The following is a 20,385-nucleotide window of genomic DNA, read 5'->3' as shown; positions in this document are numbered from 1 at the left end:
TCTCCCAAAAGCTTCCAATATGCGTAGCCCTTTTAATTCTCCCGATCACCATCGTTAAGACACACTATCTACTAACAATATTTTAACAACTCTTCTACTCATCTCTCTTATTTTACCAATTTTATCTTAATTCACGTGTCATATTATATGCCCATATTTTTATGGAACATAGAGAGTACGTTTTTTACTCCAAATTCAATACCATATAAATACAGCCTCATTTTGCTTTCATAAAATTCCAAACCACTTTCAATTTTAGCAAATTTCACTTTTATTACGAAAAAAGATTGAGGCCATCCGCAATGGGGCGAACGATGGCACGCCCGATGGCGCGCATCGTCCGCGCCTGCCATCGTCCGCCCCATTGCGGGTGCGTGACATAGGCCACGGACGATCGTCGCGCCCTATACTAAGGGCGCGGAGTATAGCGCGGACGATGTCCATCGTCCGCCCATTGCGGCCTACGCGGACGATGGCCGCGGACGATAGGCCATCGACCGCGCCATCGTCCGCCCCACTGTGGGCTACGCTGACGATGGTCGCGGACGATGGCACGCATTTTTTATTTTCTATTTAAATCTCGTTTCTCATTCATTTGTACATACGAACATATCGACTATCTCTTTACATATTCTCTCTCAACATCCAACCAAAATGAATCTCGGCGACTACACCAATAGTTCTAGTTCGTCTGAGTCCGGTAGTTCGACGTCAGAAGCATTAGATGCAGCCGTTGAAGAGGCCATGGCGGCATGCTATGCGGCAATGCAGCGCGAGGCGGCGGCGGCAGCGGCGACTGAGCAAGTCCATAGGCCTATTCGACATAGGACGTATGTCCGACGCGACCACCCGGAAGCTCACAGACGTCTGGTTGAAGACTATTTTGCCGATCAACCACGATGGGGCCCGACTGTTTTCCGCCGCCGGTTTAGAATGTCGCGGTACCTTTTTCTCAGCATTGTTCGGACATTGTCTTCACGTGATGAATACTTCACGTTTCGGGAGGACGACATCGGCAAACCCGGCCTTACACCATTGCAAAAGTGCACGACTGCTATTCGTCGGTTGGCATACGGCACCACGGCGGACCTTTTTGACGAGTACCTCCACTGCGGGGATTCTACAGGCCGCAAGTGTCTGAAGCGCTTTTTTCGGTGGATAGTAGAGGCCTATGGCGACACATATTTGCGCAAGCCGACTGCCACTGATTGCCAGGGTCTGATGCAGATGCACGAGACGGCGCACGGGTTTCCTGGGATGCTCGGGAGCATCGACTGTATGCACTGGCAGTGGAAGAATTGTCCGACGGCGTGGAGAGGCCAATTCACAAGTGGATACAAGGGCAGCCACCCGAAGATGATCCTCGAACAACGACATTAACGTCCTCAACTCGTCCACCCTCTTCACCGAGCAATGTAACGGCAACGGCCCGGCCATCGAGTTCACTGCCAACAGACGCCAATACCATATGGGGTACTACTTGGCCGATGGCATCTACCCACGGTGGCCAGTTTTCCTAAAGACGATCAGCTGCCCAATTGGTGAGAAGAGGGTTTTATTTGCGCAAAAGCAGGAGTCGGCGCGGAAGGATGTCGAGCGGGCATTTGGTGTGCTCCAATCACAGTGGGCAATTGTGAAAGGGCCGGCTCGTTCCTGGTACAAGGAAGTCATCGCCGATGTCATATATGCTTGCATAATCATGCACAACATGATAGTCGAGAATGAAGGCGGAAGCATCACCGATTGGAATGAAGATGACCGTGCATCTAGCTCGTCCGGCACGTCGACCGAGACACTCGATAGAGGGTTACCGTTAGGCTTCAATGAGGTTCTATCTAGACATGCCTCAATGCGCAATCAACAGGATCATGCGCAGCTCATGAGCGACATGATTGAAGAAGTGTGGGCTCGTAACCGCCGTCGCTGAGTTTGCGTTTTTTTAATTTGCATTGTAATGTATTAATTTTTATTAAATGAAATGAAGTTTTTGAAATTCGTATTTTAATTTATTAGTTTTTTTAAATTCGTATGGATTTTGTAAATATTAAAAAAATGATGATGTGGCGCGCCATAGGGCGCGCCTTAGGGCGCCCCACTGCAGGTGGGGAGGTAGGAGGATAAAACTGATGACGTGGCGCGTCATAGGGCGCGCCTTAAGGCGCCCCACTGCTGATGCCCTCACCAAACAACATTTTCTCGTTCAACCAGAACGATCAAGAAAAGATGGAAGACTTTGCTTGAGGTGGTGTTGGAACATTGATAGATCGTCATAATGCGAATTGCAAGTAGATGAAGTATTTTCACTATCTATTGTTTTTCATATTTTAAATTTGCAATTATTTGAAGTGAAAACTATGAATAAAGCAAATTAATTTGACAAGGGTGATACAATGCAAGTGTTGTGGTTTGACGAAAAAAAATAGAAGAATGATGATGTGGCAGAGGAGATAGATGATTGTGGATGCCTTAAGTCCTAATTAAGCTAATTAAGCCATGTACACAAAGTCACCAATCTCAAATCCAATTTCTGAAATATTAGTATATCATAGTATGTGATTTTAGTCCTTCCTTATACACCAAACCCAAACTCAGAAGTATATTTTCCACTTATACTTTTTCAATCATGTCAATATATTTTATTTACATTACACATTAACTCACAATACTTTATTGATAAATCTTATAAAACTAAATACTGTAATAATAAGATTTTTTTATTATTATATTTATATATTGTATGTTATTTATTAAAAAAGTACACAACTAGAAAATTTAATACGTTAAACATCAATAACATTCAAACTTAAATTAAATATACCATAATTAAAAATCAATAACATTCAAACTTAAAGATACCATAATTAGATAAAAACATTATTTAATTATTATAATTTATTTATTTGTCATCTATTTGTGTTTTTTATTTTTATAATTTCTATATTTTTAATTATTAGTCTTAGTTTAACTGTTGCTTTGTCAAATTTCATAAATTAAGGAAATGAGATAATTAATTAAATAACAGTATTTATTAAATTAAATCAAGTAATTCATTTCATTATGTCAAATTATTTAATTAATTTCTCAATAAAACTTTTAAAAGATAATTAACTAAACTCATTAATAAATTGGATCAACTTATTAAACTAATCTAATTCAATACACTTTTTTTTTATTTCTCTTGCATTCCTTTTCTATTTTGATAAATACAATGATTTGAATTATAATGTAACAAATCAAAATTTGAAAAAGTGATTAGAGTTTATTATATAATATAAACCTTAAAATTAGTATTTAATTGTCAAAAATCTAAAATAGAATGAATTTGAGATGCGATTGAAATTATTTTCTTATTCTACTTTTGGTTTTTGGGATACTATTGGATATGGCCTAAAATATCAATTGAATACGCATATTACTACAAAGTTTACTGTTAGTCTTTTATAAGTAAGATTTGAAATTGTTGTGAGAATTAGAAATATGCAATTAAAACTGGGAGCAACTATTTTAGTAGGTAGTTATTAGTTAATGCTATTAATACACTGACTCTGACAACACTTATTAATCCCAATCACGACTCCGACAAGGGCAAAATTGTCTTTCGCACATGCTAAATTCGCCCCAAACGCGGGCAATAAAACATGTTCCGCCCAAATACGACGACGTATGGAGGCCCCCGACCCCACCCCCCACACCATCCGTCTCTCTCTCTCTCTCTCTCTCTCTCTCTCTCTCTCTCTCTCTCTCTTCTATCCTTTGCATCTCTCTCACTCACTCAACCATCACTCAAGCGACCATCAAATTACAGTAGATCTGAGCCTACATATCCCGCAACCCGGCCCGCCTACTACGATCCGGTAACTTTCATCTTCATTTTCAACTCCTCCTCTATGTAATTTGTTCCAAATGTTGAGAATGCCCGTGTAGCTTTGAGTGTTTTCACTGTTGTGGAGTTATATCTCAATTCAATCGACAATGGTTTTTTCAAAGAGATCCACTTATTCCGAAGTTGACTTTACCGATTATGTGTGTGTTGAATGTGAGTATGCAGTGCTGCATTGAGTTTCTGATTATTGCCAATTTTTTGTCGATGCTACTATGAGATTAAGTTCTACCTATACATGATATTCAAAATTGCAGCTTTTGAACTTTTACGAATTAGGTCGAGTTGATTTAAAGTGTTTTTGTGTGGGGTTTAACTCACATGAGGTAGTGGTCTACTAGAATATGGTGAAATTCATGATTTATCTTTTTTTTCCCAGGTTTTCTTTGAACTATTAGAATGGATATGAAGCAAACCACTTGCGGATCTTTGCTGCAGAAACTGCAGGTAATTTCTCATTAAAGGCTAACTTGTGCTCTGTGTTTCAGTTGCCCTCGACTTGTTGCATTCTGACACAGAAATGAATCTTTTTTCCTGCAGCAAATTTGGGATGAAGTTGGCGAAAATGACGAAGAGCGAGACAAGATTCTTCTTCAATTGGATCAGGAGTGCTTGGATGTGTACAAGAGAAAGGTTGACCTGGCCGTGAAATCTAGAGCCCACCTTCTTCAGACATTGGCAGATGCTAGAGTTGAACTCACCAATCTCTTATCAGCTTTTGGAGAAAAGACTTATGTCGGAATTGTAAGTGATGGACCTCATGGTGTTCGATAATGACATTTTCGTAAAGCTCTAGATGTTATAGTAATGCCGCAATCATTTCAAGCTAGTGGCATTTGTGTAAAATTTATGATGTTTGGTTTGTTTACATTTTTGCAGCCTGAGAAGACGTCAGGAACGATCAAGGAACAGCTTGAAGCTATAGCTCCTGCACTGGATAAACTATGGAAACAAAAGGATGAGAAGATAAAAGAGTTTTCTGATGTTCAATCTCAAATACAGAAGATATCTGCGGAGATTGCTGGAACTAGTGCCCAGGTTGAGAATATCACAGTTGATGAGTCCAATCTATCCATGAAAAAGTTGGATGAGTTTAATGCTCAGCTTCAAGATCTTCAAAAGGAAAAGGTGACGACTTTTTTACATGCTGAGTTTGTAAAATGCTTGCGGACTATTTCTCTAAACAGACTGTTGTTGGCTTGTCTTTCTTGGTTTTCTAGAGTGACAGGCTGCACAAGGTTCTTGAATTTGTCAGCACAGTTCACGATCTTTGTGCTGTCCTTGGCATGGACTTCTTTACTACTGTCACAGAAGTGCATCCGAGTCTGAATGACGCCACTGGTGTTCAGTCAAAAAGCATCAGCAATGACACCCTAGCTGGGCTGGCGAAGACTGTTTTAGCACTAAAGGAAGACAAGAAGCAGAGATTGCAAAAGGTTGTCACTTTTGGATGATTTATGATAATGAACTCTGAACATTATACAACCACTCTTTTTACATTGGTCGAATGAGACACACATAATCAATCCATTTGATTATCGAAGCTCAACCCTCTGCATTTTGTCACCATACTGCCCATATTCTCTCACTTATTAAAGAAAAATTCAAACCTAAGGAAATACTCTAATCCCATCCCCATTCCCATTTTATTGATTCTATTGATTATGAACTTTGCATATATAGTTAAACTTTTAACTATATATTGCTGCATTGAGAATTTTGTGTTTGGCATTGTAGACACTAGACAATGACATCTAACTTGAACTTTTTTGTTGACAGCTTCAAGAATTAGCAACTCAGCTAATTGACCTTTGGAATTTGATGGACACCCCCTCTGAAGAGCGCAGCCTGTTTGACCACGTTACTTGTAATATTTCAGCTTCTGTGGATGAAGTTACTATTCCTGGGGCTCTTGCTTTGGACCTAATCGAACAGGTACGTCAATGTATTTATTTGTTGAATGTTGTATGGCATAGGCAATCATTGGCTGATGTAATCCTGTTCCTTGAAAGGCTGAAGTGGAGGTTGAGAGGCTTGATCAGCTGAAAGCAAGCAGAATGAAGGAGATTGCTTTTAAGAGGCAATCTGAGCTTGAAGAGATATTTTCTCATGCACATGTAGAGATTGATGGTGAGGCAGCTCGAGAAAAGATTTTGTCACTCATTGATTCAGGGAACGTTGAGCCTGTAGAGTTATTGACTGACATGGATAATCAGATACTAAAAGCAAAAGAAGAGGCTTTGAGCAGGAAGGAGATATTGGATAAGGTTGAAAAATGGATGTCAGCTTGTGAAGAAGAAAGTTGGCTCGAAGATTACAGTAGGGTAATACTGTCTATTGCATCTTTCCTCTTTATTCACTCTCACATTCTATATCTTGCTTGTCAATGGCAATCAGAACTTGGATATATACACAAATATCATGAGGATTTTTCCTAAATCCTTAGTTGTCTTGCTGAATTCTCAAGATTGTTTATTTTGATCTTTTCTTTCGGAAATAGTGAATAGCAATTAGTACAGTGATTATATTTGCTGAAGTTGTGAAGAATCACATGAGTAGGAGTTCCACCAATCTCTTCTACCCTTGTTTGTCATATCCTATGCATCACTTTGTTTATGCTACATGCTATGTGGAGTACTTATTATGTACATGTGTTAATTTGATGGTTTCTTTAGTCATTTACATGCTGCTAGACTTAAGCTATTTTGTCAAACCGTTTCCTTTATCTGAAGCTTAACAGTGACTGTATATTCTCTCATTTCAGAATCAGTATTGCTAATTATTTAAGCAGCCCTCGTTTTCACTGGTTCATCCCGATATGATCTTTGGTTTATGCAATTCTATCATTCATCAAGTGATTAAAAATAACACTCTGTATCTTCTGTAACTAAAGATGTCTTTTAAACTACAGGGCTTAAACTAAATCTGCTCTCTCATTCACTTCTATAGTTCCCTAAAACTTGAATTGAAACTCACAATAAGGATTTCATTTGTGAAAACAGGATGAAAACAGGTACAATGCTAGCAGAGGTGCTCATTTGAATCTGAAGAGGGCTGAAAAGGCACGCATCCTGGTTAATAAGATTCCAGGTACTGACGGAATTATGCAATGTCTGTATTGCTATCTTCCAATAGTTTTATTAGTTTGATCCTTAGTATTGTATATGGTGTCTAGACCTCTTTCTACTAGATAAGCCGATAAGGAAGTATAGGTTAGTAATAGTTGCATCTGTTCGACCAAAGATATTACGTTCGTAGTCAGTAAAGGGTAGATCAATTTTGACCAGCCAGAATTTTACTACTCTACTACTCTTGCATATTTGATGACTTCATGACTCAATTCCTTTTCTGGTTCTGCAGCCCTAGTGGACAGCTTAGTAGCTAAAACTCGTGCTTGGGAACAAGATCGTGGCATTACATTTACTTATGACGGTGTTCCTCTACTTGCCATGCTAGACGAGTATGCTATGCTCAGACAAGACAGAGAAGAGGAGAAGAAGAGAATGCGGGTAGGCCTGATTACCTAGAATGTGATCGTTCCTAGCTTATATGGTCATTCGTTTGAACTTATTGCCTACTTTTTGAGATTGTCCTTAACTATGTTTGTGTTCTTTGCAGGATCAGAAGAAGTCCCATGAACAGTTCACTAAAGACCCGGAAGCATTTAGCTCAACGCCAAGCCCAGCTCGACAGCCTAGCACAAAGAAGGCGGTAGGGCCACGTGCCAACGGAGGGGCCAATGGAAGCTCCACTAGGCGTCATTCGCTTAACTCTCACCAGAATGGTTCGAGGTCTATAAACAGAGATGGGAAGAGAGACACGAGGCAGGTCACCCCAGTGAACTACGTGGCCATGTCGAAAGAGGATGCAGCATCCCACATCTCTGGGACGGATACCCTGCCCGCCACACCATAGGTGTTCAAATCAAAATGTGTTGTTTAATAATATATATGTATAAGTATAATATATGTTGTTGAGATACTGGAGTAGTGATGATACTTGTTAGTGATTTGAGGGTAGAGTCTGCATGAGGTGTATGTTTTATATGGGAGGCTAACTGCTAGTACTACTTGATAATTAATATGAAATAAATAAAGAACATGACAGAGTGGGTGAGTTTATTTGTTTTACTGAAAATTGATCTACCCTTTACTCACTACGAAAGTAATATCGACAATTATTACCTTTACTTCCTTATTGGCTTATCTAGTAGAAACTAGAAAGAGGTCCAGACACCATATATCTACCTGCTCTTGTCTGAAAACTGCCATGGTCGTCCCTCCATCTAATTTATTTTCTTGGAGAGAAAAAACGGCAAAAAGAAATGCAGACATAATTAACTGGAGAAGAAATGAGAATATAAATGGGTGTTTGGGCAAGTTATTATGCGGCGAGGAATCACCAATTCACCATGTTTCTACGAAGAAGAGTGAAATGTGGGAAGAGAGAAAATGTGTGCATAGGGAGTGGGAATGTGAGAAGAAGTTATTAGTACGGTAACAGTATCAATTTTCCTATACCGCGGTATATCGAATCCTTGGCGCATATCGAATAATCGGTATATGTTGATAAATTATATAAATATTATATTATATTTAATATATTTATATATAAGATAGAATTAGAAAAAAAATCCAAAAATTCTACTTTTAAATATTTTAAATATAAAATTAATTATTATTATTATTATTATTATTATTATTTTCATAATGGTATGGTATACTGTATTGTACTTTGGTAAGATAGTGATATCAAAAATTAACATTAAACAGTTCTGCCCGTAATAATTAAGAGTGCACTGCACCAAAGGGCCCTAACTTTTCGCCTTGTAACATCAGAGGCCCCTAACTTTTAAAAATACCACCACAGGGATCTGACAAAACATATAATCACAAATCGTGTATATTTTGCCTTTTTCGGACAAAAATGCCCAAATGGGCTGAAGGGCAGTTTAGACCTTTTGATTGCATTAGGCTGCACCCCTATGCCTGCATTTGCAGGTGCTGTCTTGTCAAGCAGAATTGTAATCATAATTCCATTTATAGTTTTCAATTCCGTTTCATTATTTCTTCCCTCCATTTTCGTTTCATCTACCGTTTTCAATTTCTACTGGATTCATATTTCCCTCTCAAAACATAATAGGCGATTTTGACTTCTTCGGCATCGAGCAATTTAGGGGATTTCATATCTTCGCCAGCTGTCCGGGATCTGGAATTTAGGGGATTTCATTTGGATTTTGCTGAATTTAGGGTATCAACAAGGATTTTGCAATTGTTGGTTGATTTTTTTTGTTGTATGGTTACTGTCGGACATCTGAAAAAGTATTTTGCAATTCTTGGTCGATTTCAGCTGGAATTTTAAGTGTGGAAAATTTTGCGCCTACTTGGTTGAAGTATGCATTTGGGCGGAAGAATGATTTTAGTTTTTGTGCAATGTGCTAGGTTCTATCTGTTATATTTCGGCGAAATTGCATTGCTGATTTGAATTTTGTACTGTCGAATTGAATTCAGGTCGTTACGCAATGTCTTCTTCTTTTTCTCAATCGTTCGGCTCAAGCTTCAATTGGAATTGGCCTCGTCCCGAAATTGTGAAGTGTAATCACGATCTTGAGGCTGAGCTCGTGACATCTAGGACGACTGCTAACCCGGGTAGACGTTACTATCGCTGCCCTATATGGAAGGTTAAAACCATGTATTTTGATCGTGTTGTCCATTAATTTTGTTGGCATAAAGATTAATGAGAAATTATTATGCAGGACGATGACTGCAAGTTTTTTTGATGGTTTGATGCGAGTCTATCCCCAAGTCAAGACAGTTATTTTCAGAGAGTGAAACTTGAGCGAGACCAATTCGAAGCTGAACTTCGAAGCAAATCTCTACTCGAAGGTGTGCTGCACGAGAAATTGCGCTTGAAAACCGTGGAGTTTGAAGACTTGAAGCTACAACTGGGTATGAAAACTGAAGAGTGTGACACATTGGCGGTGAAAATTGGTCAGATGGCAACAACTCTCGGACGCTTAAAAATCACAATCTTGTTATGTATTGTAATTTTTCTACTGTTATAACAATGCTATGTCGTGTTCGCTCCGTCGTTCATTTCTGATCCTGATCGACTACGCTTTGCTTTGTTGTTTTTCATTTATGTCTGAAATCACGCATGAGGTTACACAACTATGACTGAAATCACAAACCATGTACACAAATGAATACTACCCTGATAAACTCGTGGTTTAGCAAGTATTTTGGATGTTTAACGTGAATATTTCAGTGTTTTGTAGCGTATTACTTGAGTTTGCATCCATTATCCACTACTTAAGTGTTTTGATGAGTTTGTCGAGTGTTTGGAGATAAAACAGGTGAAAATGACTTGAAAACGAGCTCGAAGCTAGATTACAGAGACATTGCCCGACCGGGCGTTTGTGCTTAAGGTAAACGCCCGACCGGGCGTTTGTGCAAAGGAGGGACGGAGTCTAGAGAATTCGCCCGATCGGGCATTTTTCCACGACAGAATCGCCCGACCGGGCGATGTGATGGAATCGTGATTCTCGAAAGCTTGCCCGTGCACTCGAGAGAGGGCTTAGCCTAGGCTAGCGGCTTTCCTAGTAATCCTAGAGACTTCAATTGGGTAATCGAAGTTGTTGAATTGTTCACATTGTGTTCGTTGTAGTTGGATCTAAAGCTCTACTTCTTTCTCTTATTTGAAACCTATCCTTTGTCGCATGCTTTTAACTTGTTTATGTTTAATTGTTTTTCCAAGAATCAAACCAAACCTTTGAATCATCTAGATACTAGTTAAAATCGGTCCGTGGTACTTGAGTTTATACACTTTGTCTCTGTGGGATACGATACTCTTGCTTGCTTTGTGCTACACTAGCCCCGTACACTTGCGGGATTTTCTTGTGTTAAAATAAGTAGAGTCATACCCGACTATGACTGAAATCACAAACGACTGATGTTGATTGAATGAAAGCGTTTTGTTTTTATCTATGCCTGAAAACACGAATGAAGTTACTCAAATATGATTGAAATCACAAACCGACGAAGTACGCTATCCATAAAAATACCACCAAAATTTTTCATTTATGTCTGAAATCACGCATGAGGTTACACAACTATGACTGAAATCACAAACCATGTACACAAATGAATACTACCCGACTATGACTGAAATCACAAGCGCCTGATGTTGATTGAATGAAAGCGTTTTGTTTTTATCTATGCCTGAAAACACGAATGAAGTTACTGAAATATGATTGATATCACAAACCGACGAAGTACGCTATCCACAAAAATACCACCAAAATTTTTCCTGATATTTTTCCACCGAACTATACTTCCACCAAAATACTAGTCTGTTACAAAATAGTCTGTACCATACAAAACATACATATCATATCATCATCACTGCCACAAATTGTTCACCCATCCCAAACAAACACAACGTTTTAAGATTAAGTAAAGGCCATCAATCTTGATCACCGCGGCGGCCGCATCTCTGAGGCTGAGTCCTTTTCCGAGTGCTTGGTCTCGGATTCGAAACATTAGGCTGCAACAATTAATAGTGTAGTAAGTATACATGCTTAAGCACTGTGTACAATTACATAATATAGTTGCATATGCTTATTGCATAGTACCTCTTGGCGTTGGGGATTGTTTGACGATTCAGGTAAAATACTGTCACCATGTTCACGCGAAGTCTCCCCAACCTGAGAACGGGTATCTGTCCGAGGATCATTGCTACATGTCCTCCTATTATGACCTTCTTGACCGCACCGACGACATTTCATCGCGAAGGTGCGACGCAATGACTCACCTCCATCTGCATGAAGACGAATCTGGGGCTCCTCACGTCTCAGTTTATTCGGCCTACCACGCTGTCGCTTTGACCTCGGGGGTGCCAATTCCACTGAACCATTCGCAGTACTCTTCGGCCAACTGGCTACCCCATTGATGGGGTAGAGGACATTCTCGTACAGCATGATCATTGTTGACTTCAAATAATATCGGGAAACGAATCGCATCACGTCGTCGTCATTCTTGTTGATTGTTGCGATAGCATGCGTGCACGGGATTCCAGTTAGCTGCCACAATCTGCAGGAACAAGTTTCTGTATTGGGTCGCCGCAGAGCCGAAAATGCCGTCCAGTGCGTGCTCTCTGGCCAGATATGCCTTAATCCTACCTATCTTCAGGCCAAAATCTTCATCGACACACTGCCGTTTAGCTGCAAGTGGAATGTGAGGGTTAGCTTTGATCTTCTCCATATAACGCTCCCCTAGCCACTTGGCCGTCAGCCACTTCGAATCTAATACTTGAGAGCATGTGTGCGCGTGATCGCGTTGCATATTCATCACCACATAATCATGACCATTGTGTATTTCGTGCTTCCTCAAGTACACATACCACTCACATCCTTGCCCTTTACAAATCGCACGAAGTTTGTCGCCGTCGTTTATTTTCACGTGCACCCGCCTTCTTGACATTATTGCGTACTGCCTCAACACGTTATACAAGAAATCTCTAAGCTTAAAAACATCACCAGGCTTCCACAACGGAAGCTCATTTCTGACGAACTTGATCGGGGTAAACTTTATGCCACTCTTCTTCAATGCCTCCAAACCCTCCAAATCCTCAAGGTCATCAACATCTTGTAGCTCATCCACAACTTCTTCCTCGAAAAGTGGGTTGTTTGTCATGTTCCTATTGTCCACATAAGGCAAATACTTCCTCCGCCGTTTATCCCCTGACCCCCCTGACCCAGGCTCACCCGGCTGGGTTTCGCCTTCAGGATCGACTTCCCCATCACCCGGCTGTTGTACATCCTCTGGTTACTGTCTCGCATCTTGTTGTTGGAAAATGGATTTGTAATATGAGGTGAAAAGCTGCTCATCTCGGCACATGTGTGCCAACGAGATAAAATGGTCCACCTCATCATCTTCATTATCAGTCGGCGGTCCCTCATTATGCAGATGGCAGCCATCCGGAACGTACTCAAACGATGGAATGCAAACCGGCTCCTGAGGTTCTACTCCAGGACCATCATGTATTTCCAGACCACCTTGTACTTCGGGTCCAGATGGCACTTCCGGTCCACCATGCACTTCTGGCACATCATGCACTTCCTGTCCAGCGTGTTCCATGGACGGAGGTTCAAGTCCGGACATTAGCAATTCATCCGAAATCTCCTCGATAATGGGTACTTCCAACTGCACTTGATGTTGAGGTTCGGCTGAAAAATCCAGGGTCGGTTTGTACACATTATCGTCAACATGTTGAACATCTTCACTATGAGAAGATTGTCTCATCTGCTTTAACATAAAATCACAAATTAACACCATGCATACAATCATAAATCACAACTCTATTACAAAAGGTGTGCACTAACCTCTGCCACGCTATCAACAAGGTCTACAATTGCTTCGTTTTCATGATGCCCAATCTGAACAAAGGATGAATCACATATGAATACCAAACAATAAACAACAAATCACAAACATATACCACAGTGGTGTACTAACCTCTGCATGGTCTATAACTGCTTCAACCTCAACCTCAGGTTGTATACCGTGTTCAACCTCAACTCCACATTCGCATGCATGGACATCTCCTTGTCCAACAACACCAACGACTGCTTCATTCTCTTCAACATCCACCACAACAGCTTCTGCTTGCTCTGCACTACATGATGCAAATGCATCCATCAAATTCTTACGGGCAGCCTCCTCTTCCCTCTTCCATTCGCGACGTTTGTCTTCTCAACTTTTGGTCAAATACTCTTCAAACTCAACATCCCTAGGGTACCACTCAAGCAACATTAATAGTGCCGATGGTTTCCTCTGCTCCTCGTGCTGTTGTTTCTTCCTTTTCGGTTTACTCTTCGTCACAATTGGGTTCGGTTCGTCAAGTTCTTCAATGACCACAGTGGGTTTTTTTTACTAGCATTCACAAATTTTAGCAACTCCTCCGCTTCTTCCTTTCGCTTCTTCAGCAAGGCGGCCGCCTGTGTTATCTCCACAACATAAATGTGAACTAGCTTTGTGGTAGTAGCCGCGATTTCGAGAAAAGGACCCAGATGTACATCGTCAGTTATGGGCAGCAATGGGCCTCCTATTTCCACGCCCCTACAACCATCACTGTACGTTGGATGAACGTAATAGAACTCACATATGAGTTGCCTATTGTAACCCAACCGCAATACCATGCTGGAAAGATCTACGAGCTCGAACTGACGAATCCAGCAATAGTCAAAGAATGTCAATTGCCCCCCAACATACTTCTTCTGTCCATTGATTTCGAAGATTGACCCTCAGTGATGAAAACCGACGGAAAACATCCCGGGATGGTCCCCTGTTAGGGTTTGTACAGAGTTAGCAAACATCCAAATTTAAACCAAACTGATTTCACATATAAAATCCTACAACACAGTCAAAACAATTTCACAAAACAACCAATTTTCGGAGCCCTAAATCACAATAAAAAACCTTGCTAGGAATTTTAAATTTGAACGTACTATATTCTTCTTTCAGATAGAAGAAATCAAGCAGAGGATCGCGAATGCTCCACATTTCTGGGTCTACGTCGATTATCTCCGGCCCTCGACCCCTTCTACTGTGTCTAGGTGATGCCGGAGGTGATTGTGACGAAGACGATGGCGATGGCGATGGCGTTGCCGGCTCCTTTTTGCGCCTTGAAGAACTACGAGCGGAGGACGCTCCAGCGGCACTTCGTCTCCGTTTTGGAGGCATTGATGAAAAGGATGAAAATGACGTGCAAGGCAGAGGCGATAGGCAGAGGCTAATTATTTTGGCGAAATGGCAAAATGATGAAGTGAAAGTGGAATTGGAGGGAAAAAATATAGAGTTGAACCGGCTAAATGTATTGGAAAGGCAAAATTTGTGAAATTTCAATACAGGTCCGAAAACTATTTTCACGCGTGTGAAAATATTAGGGGACAACACGCATGATATCCTGTCACATCTATTGCAATTCGATGTCCCGTCAACAGTGCTGCAGCTGACACGCAGTGACGGCCATGCAAAAGCCCGATTTTACCCTTACAGGTCCTGAGGGTCTAATGGTCCGAAAAAACACGATTTGTGATTATATTTTATTAGATCCATGTGATGGTATTTTTAAAAGTTAGGGGCCTCTGATGTTACAAGGCGAAAAGTTAGGCCCTTGGTGCAGTTCACTCAATAATTAAACCATTAATAAATAGATATAAATCGGATTTGGCGTGTTTCATTATTCTGCAGGCATCTGTATCTCTTTCCTTTGCACTTCTGCTAATACTTTCCTCTGTCGTCCATGGCGGCGGAAAATGAACCGGCGAAGCTACTTCTCCCTTATCTTCAGCGGGCCGATGAGCTCCAGAAACACGAACACCTCGTTGCCTACTACTGTAAATCCCATCTCTCTCTCTCTCTCTGTCCATTAATTTCCAGTTAGGCTTTGTTGTTGAAACAACAAAACGATTATGATAGAGAATCATGATTTTTATCCAATCAAACAACGTCATCTACCTTTTTTGTTATTTGAAATTATTTGATCAGGTCGATTGTACGCGATGGAACGAGGGTTACGGATTCCTCAGAGCGATCGCACTAAGATGACCAATTCCGTCCTTATTTCCCTCATGAATCAGCTCGAAAAGGTTTTTGACCTTGTTTTCCTTTTTCCTTTGCCTGATTATTATTAAGCGAGTTCCGATTGGTTTTTATGATTAATCAGTAATTATGCATTTGATTGCCTAGTTAGACTCCAAATATGACCAAATTTTGAACTGAGATTGTACGTGTGTGTTTACTGAATTCTAATTATCTGGTTGACAATTCTAATTCAGCTTTGTGTGGTTCCATCTTTTGAAAACATGAGTTGGATCTTCTCTTGCAGGATAAAAAGTCGCTGCAGTTGGGACCTGATGATCATCTACACGTTGAGGGATTTTCCTTGAATGTCTTTTCCAAAGCTGACAAACAAGATAGGGCTGGGCGAGCTGATCTGTATGCAAACTTCCTTCATGCTGTCATATCATTTTAATAGTTTATGGGATTAATCATACTATTGTGGGATGTGTGTGTGTGTGTATTTGTTCATTTCCTCAATGCATGCACTTCTCGGCCATGAGGTATAGTATCTAACTGATGATGATGCATTTTACCATATGGAACCATATCTGATGCTTTACAAGTCTTGTACTTTTGTGTATAAATAATTTCTGTAGAGATTCTGTTGTTTTTTTCAGGTTTCTTTGTTTCTCTAGAAAAATTGTTTGGTAACTCTCTTTGTTGTACATTGTTTCTGCTGCATTATGAATGTTTGGGAATGTTTCATGAAGCTGTGATTTTTTCTATAGAAAAATTGTTTAGTGAGGCTTAATTTGAACTTAGGACTTTCTAGCCCTTGGAGTTTCAAGTATTTTGGCAACTGTACCCCTGATTCATATGTAGAAATATCACTTTCAATATGTGTTTTCTGTTGCGGAATTATTTTGATGGGTTCCTATCTCATATTTTTGACAAGTGACTCATATGAGGGACATATGTTAGAATTTTTGTTCTTTTTTGTTCCCCTTCTCATTGTCTGTAGGATATGAACTCTCTATCAGGAAATATTATTTATGATTTCATTTGGCGTATATGATAAATTATACCTCCTGCTGCTGCTTGGTAAAATTTAATTCGCATTTCTAGTCTAAGGCATACTTCATATCATACTTCATCAATTATGCCGAATCTTCATCATTCTGATATTTCTCCAATTCAGTATCCTAGCATACTTTAAAATAATTCGAGCAAACTGATGGGGCTCATTTTTATTTTCTCTTGCTATTCTTGATCTAATTATTTTTTCCTTGTACAGAAATACCGCAAAAACTTTCTATGCCGCAAGCATTTTTTTTGAAATCCTGAATCAATTTGGCGAACTTCAGCCTGATGTAAGCACTATTATATTCACCAAAATATTTTAACGTTTTATATGTCTTATTCCTTAATCATCTATGTTACAGCTTGAGCAGAAACAGAAGTATGCAGCATGGAAAGCAGCTGATATAAGGAAAGCACTAAAAGAAGGGAGAAAGCCTATTCCCGGTCCTCCTGGTGGAGAGACAGATTTATCAGTGCCATCAAGTACATATAATGGCGTAAATGTAAGTCTAATATGTGATTTTCCTTTTCTTAGTGATATCTTCCATGAAGAAGAATGTATGTGATTCTGGTGTATTAAAATAAGGTGAAGCTTTCCATTTGCTATTTGATTGCTGATGTCAGTCAGGTCAACTGAACTTTATATTTCCCAATCTTTTTCCTTCCCGCAGATAGATATCATATTATCTCTAAATCTTTGAAAACAAATGCATTTGTTGTTCCTAGCCAGTAATGAAAAATTCATATCTGCGATTAAACCGTTAAGGTGAAACCATGTTGGAAAGAGTTAATTTCGCTTCTTGGGTTCTTATAATTTAGATGTTGTTTCAGGATCTTGAACCAAGCAGAAGTGACGCAGCTGATTTGAGCACCAGATCCAGCCTGGCGAGATCAGATTCTGCCGCAAGAAGTGCACCAGGTCCAGATTCATTTCCTCAAACACACGATCATGATAATCATCAGCAATCTACAGATTTCTCTCAACCACCTTCAAATGTTATGGGATCACCTCCTTCGGGCCTTCCGCCCCAATCTCATCACCCTACTGACAATTACTCTGGAGTAGATTCTTCTGCAAGAATGCCACCAGATTCAGATTCACTTCCTCAAGCCTATAGTCATGATAATTTTCAACATCCTGCTAGTTTCTCTCGACTACCCTCCAATGTTACACCCCCACCTCCTCCGCCAACACATTATCCTACCGACAATTATTCACCTGAAAACATCCACCAACCACCAAATGGCTCTGAGAGTTCTGTTTATCATCACCAGTCACATCCTCACCCGCCATACCAGCCTGAACCTCATCAGAATATGCCCCAACACTACCCATCCCATGACATACCCTCCTTCTCATCATACCCCAATTTCCAATCCTACCCGAGTTTCACGGAGAGTAGCCTCCCTGCAGCTCCTTCTCATTACCCTTCCTATTATCAAGGTTCTGATGGTGCTCCATACACCAGTTCACCAGCCTCTAACTCAGCAGCAGCTGCAGCATATGCTTCAACTCCTCAATATAATTCTGGTGGCGTGAACGGGAACCATCCAGAAGTTCCACCGCCAGCCTCGGAAAAATACGAGTACGACAGCAGTTACCAGCCTCCACCTGAGAAAATCGCAGAAGCACACAAGGAGGCGAGGTTTGCAGTCGGGGCTTTGGCATTTGATGAAGTTTCTACTGCAGTTGACCACCTTAAGAAAGCTCTGGATTTGTTGACAAATCAATCAACTGCCTACTAAATCCTCTTTCAAATGGATTCCATACAAAGATTGATATTTCTTGCTTCATTCACTACTTGCATGTGAATCTACTTGTTCATTCTCCAAGTTGTTGTATGGATTGTATATATTTGTTATCTTTATTTTCTTGAAGCTGCCCTTGATGCACTTTCCTATTTTTTTTTATGTTATACTTAACATTCGCTTTGGTAAATATCAGGGTTATGCATGTGCTTTGAGATTTATGGATCGTACTGAAAATTGAACTGAAAAATATCGTTGATTATTTTTTTTTATTCGAAATTGCATCAATATGAACATTGGTACATTAGATTGCCCCCAAACAAGCGTATTGGGGCTCATTTTGTTTTCTAGTTTTATAAAGAAAAAGATCCTTATAAATTCAGATAATATCTTAATTGTCCTATCAAGTCAAGCAAATAATGAATTATTCCATATTCGATGCTAACACATTCCACCAAACATTATATTAGTGGAGTATGTTATACTTTTAACGCTTTACATACTACAACATTTTCTTGTGAAGATGTAGCCTTTATCCCGTGATAATTTAAAAGTATAATAACTTAATAATTCGTGGAGCAAACTATAGGGGTGATGAATTGTTAGCTCATCATTTAATTGCTAACTACAACTAATTTAAGATTATAGGATTTTAGAAATATTGTGGTCTACAATTTGCCATATGTAATTTCATTTTTTTTATTTTTTTAATATTAAAAAGATAATAGCAACTATCAAATTTAGTGTTTAGAAACACAATGTCAATAAAGTGTATGAAATACATTAACACAAAGACATGACAATGTCAATGCAATTTCATATTGACAATGTACAAGCATTGTATTGACATATTATGTGTCGTGTATTGATATAAAGCTGTTAACGAAATTTATGAGAATTTTTGAAATTTTTTCTAATTTTGACATCGGGGCATATGCAAGTGAAATCTCGTTAGAATCCTTACGAAATTATCTTTAATTTGATATATGTTGTGCGAAAAAATAATTCAAATTGAGAAAGTTATATGCATTTTAAAGTTATGAGATATTTTTCAAAAGTTAGTTACAACTAATTTATTGTAAATTGACCTTTATACCCTTATTGACATTTTTTGTTGATCGTATTGACGTTCCGGGGCTGATGATCTAGGCACTTGATTTGAATATCTAATGACTATTATTTAATTGTAGTTAGCAATATAACACTCCCCATAGTTTGTGTTTCTATTTTAACTTTGCTAATATAGATTTTATCTTTTGGGAGGTGAAATCGAAGATTCGATTGTTAGCATGGTTGAAATGCCCTAGTTACTCTGTATGATCAAATGGGATCGCATTGCACATTCTAACAACTTATTAGAGAAGGGCAGACAAAATAACATGTTGAAGATTGTGGCCGAGCAGCATCAATGCGTGTGCATGGGAGTGAAGCCGTGCGCATGGAAGTGCATAGGAACTAAAGGTGTGGAACACATCTTCAATGCAAGGAAATAGGAGTTCAAGAAGTAGTTGAACTTACTAGCCGTTAGTTAGTTAGTTAGTTTTGTAACCGATTCTTGTAGTGAAGCTTCCTTCACTTATTTTCTTCTTTGATCAAGTATAAATAGTTAGTTAGTTGATTGGTGAAAATTAGTTTTCATATTCATAGAGTGTAAACACTTCTTGATTCATATTGAATAAGATTTTGCTTTATCTCACACACTCATACTTCTTCTTCTCGGTTCATGCTTCATTGATTGTTCTTGTTCATTCTTTTTACAACAATTGGCGCCGTCCGGTGGGAATCGATCCAGAGGCTGTGAAAGATGGTTGCGCGCATGGAGGCTGAGAAGTTTACTGGCAAAAACGACTACGGCTTATAGAAAATGAAGATGAGAGCAGTATTGATCCAACAAGGGCTTGCGGCTGTGATTGCTCCTGCAGATCCCACGACTAAAGGGAAGGAGCCTTCCCTTGATGAGAAGGCTCAGGCAAAGCTTGATGAGATGCAATTGAAAGCTTATAGCGCGGTCGTTTTGTGCCTTGCTGACAAAGTCTTGAGGGAAGTTCAATCAGAGACTACAACAGTTGGAATCTTGGCCAAGTTAGAAAAAGTTTACATGGATAAATCTCT

The 20,385-nt window shown here is 39.6% G+C and overlaps 2 protein-coding genes across 2 annotated transcripts; both read left to right on the top strand.

The window, feature by feature from the left end:
* Positions 1–3,698: 3,698 nt before the first annotated feature.
* LOC121759027 (65-kDa microtubule-associated protein 1-like) lies at positions 3,699–8,017 on the top strand. Its single transcript, XM_042154517.1, has 10 exons — positions 3,699–3,854; positions 4,260–4,327; positions 4,421–4,624; positions 4,760–5,008; positions 5,101–5,316; positions 5,660–5,815; positions 5,893–6,204; positions 6,883–6,970; positions 7,241–7,389; positions 7,499–8,017. The coding sequence occupies exons 2-10, from the start codon at positions 4,280–4,282 to the stop codon at positions 7,793–7,795; spliced, it is 1,719 nt and encodes a 572-aa protein (XP_042010451.1). The 5' UTR covers positions 3,699–3,854; positions 4,260–4,279; the 3' UTR covers positions 7,796–8,017.
* A 7,116-nt stretch (positions 8,018–15,133) lies between these two features.
* Positions 15,134–18,425, top strand: LOC121757103 (protein HOMOLOG OF MAMMALIAN LYST-INTERACTING PROTEIN 5-like). Its single transcript, XM_042152590.1, has 6 exons — positions 15,134–15,278; positions 15,430–15,530; positions 15,770–15,879; positions 16,739–16,814; positions 16,887–17,027; positions 17,356–18,425. The coding sequence occupies exons 1-6, from the start codon at positions 15,185–15,187 to the stop codon at positions 18,268–18,270; spliced, it is 1,437 nt and encodes a 478-aa protein (XP_042008524.1). The 5' UTR covers positions 15,134–15,184; the 3' UTR covers positions 18,271–18,425.
* Positions 18,426–20,385: the final 1,960 nt, after the last annotated feature.

Source organism: Salvia splendens, chromosome 12 (genome assembly GCF_004379255.2).
Source record: "Salvia splendens isolate huo1 chromosome 12, SspV2, whole genome shotgun sequence".
Classification (NCBI taxonomy): Eukaryota; Viridiplantae; Streptophyta; class Magnoliopsida; order Lamiales; family Lamiaceae; genus Salvia; species Salvia splendens.
Note: the sequence above shows the minus strand (reverse complement) of the source record. Positions and strands in the feature narration are given on the sequence as shown.

Excerpts from the sequence above, each read along its gene's own strand:
- LOC121757103 (XM_042152590.1), top strand. The coding sequence starts at position 15,185 with ATGGCGGCGGAAAATGAACCGGCGAAGCTACTTCTCCCTTATCTTCAG. Across the intron at positions 15,279-15,429 it reads ACACCTCGTTGCCTACTACT|GTCGATTGTACGCGATGGAA; the intron begins GTAAATCCCATC and ends TTATTTGATCAG. Across the intron at positions 15,880-16,738 it reads AGGGCTGGGCGAGCTGATCT|AAATACCGCAAAAACTTTCT; the intron begins GTATGCAAACTT and ends TTCCTTGTACAG.
- LOC121759027 (XM_042154517.1), top strand. The coding sequence starts at position 4,280 with ATGGATATGAAGCAAACCACTTGCGGATCTTTGCTGCAGAAACTGCAG. Across the intron at positions 4,328-4,420 it reads CTTTGCTGCAGAAACTGCAG|CAAATTTGGGATGAAGTTGG; the intron begins GTAATTTCTCAT and ends TTTTTCCTGCAG. Across the intron at positions 5,816-5,892 it reads CTTTGGACCTAATCGAACAG|GCTGAAGTGGAGGTTGAGAG; the intron begins GTACGTCAATGT and ends GTTCCTTGAAAG.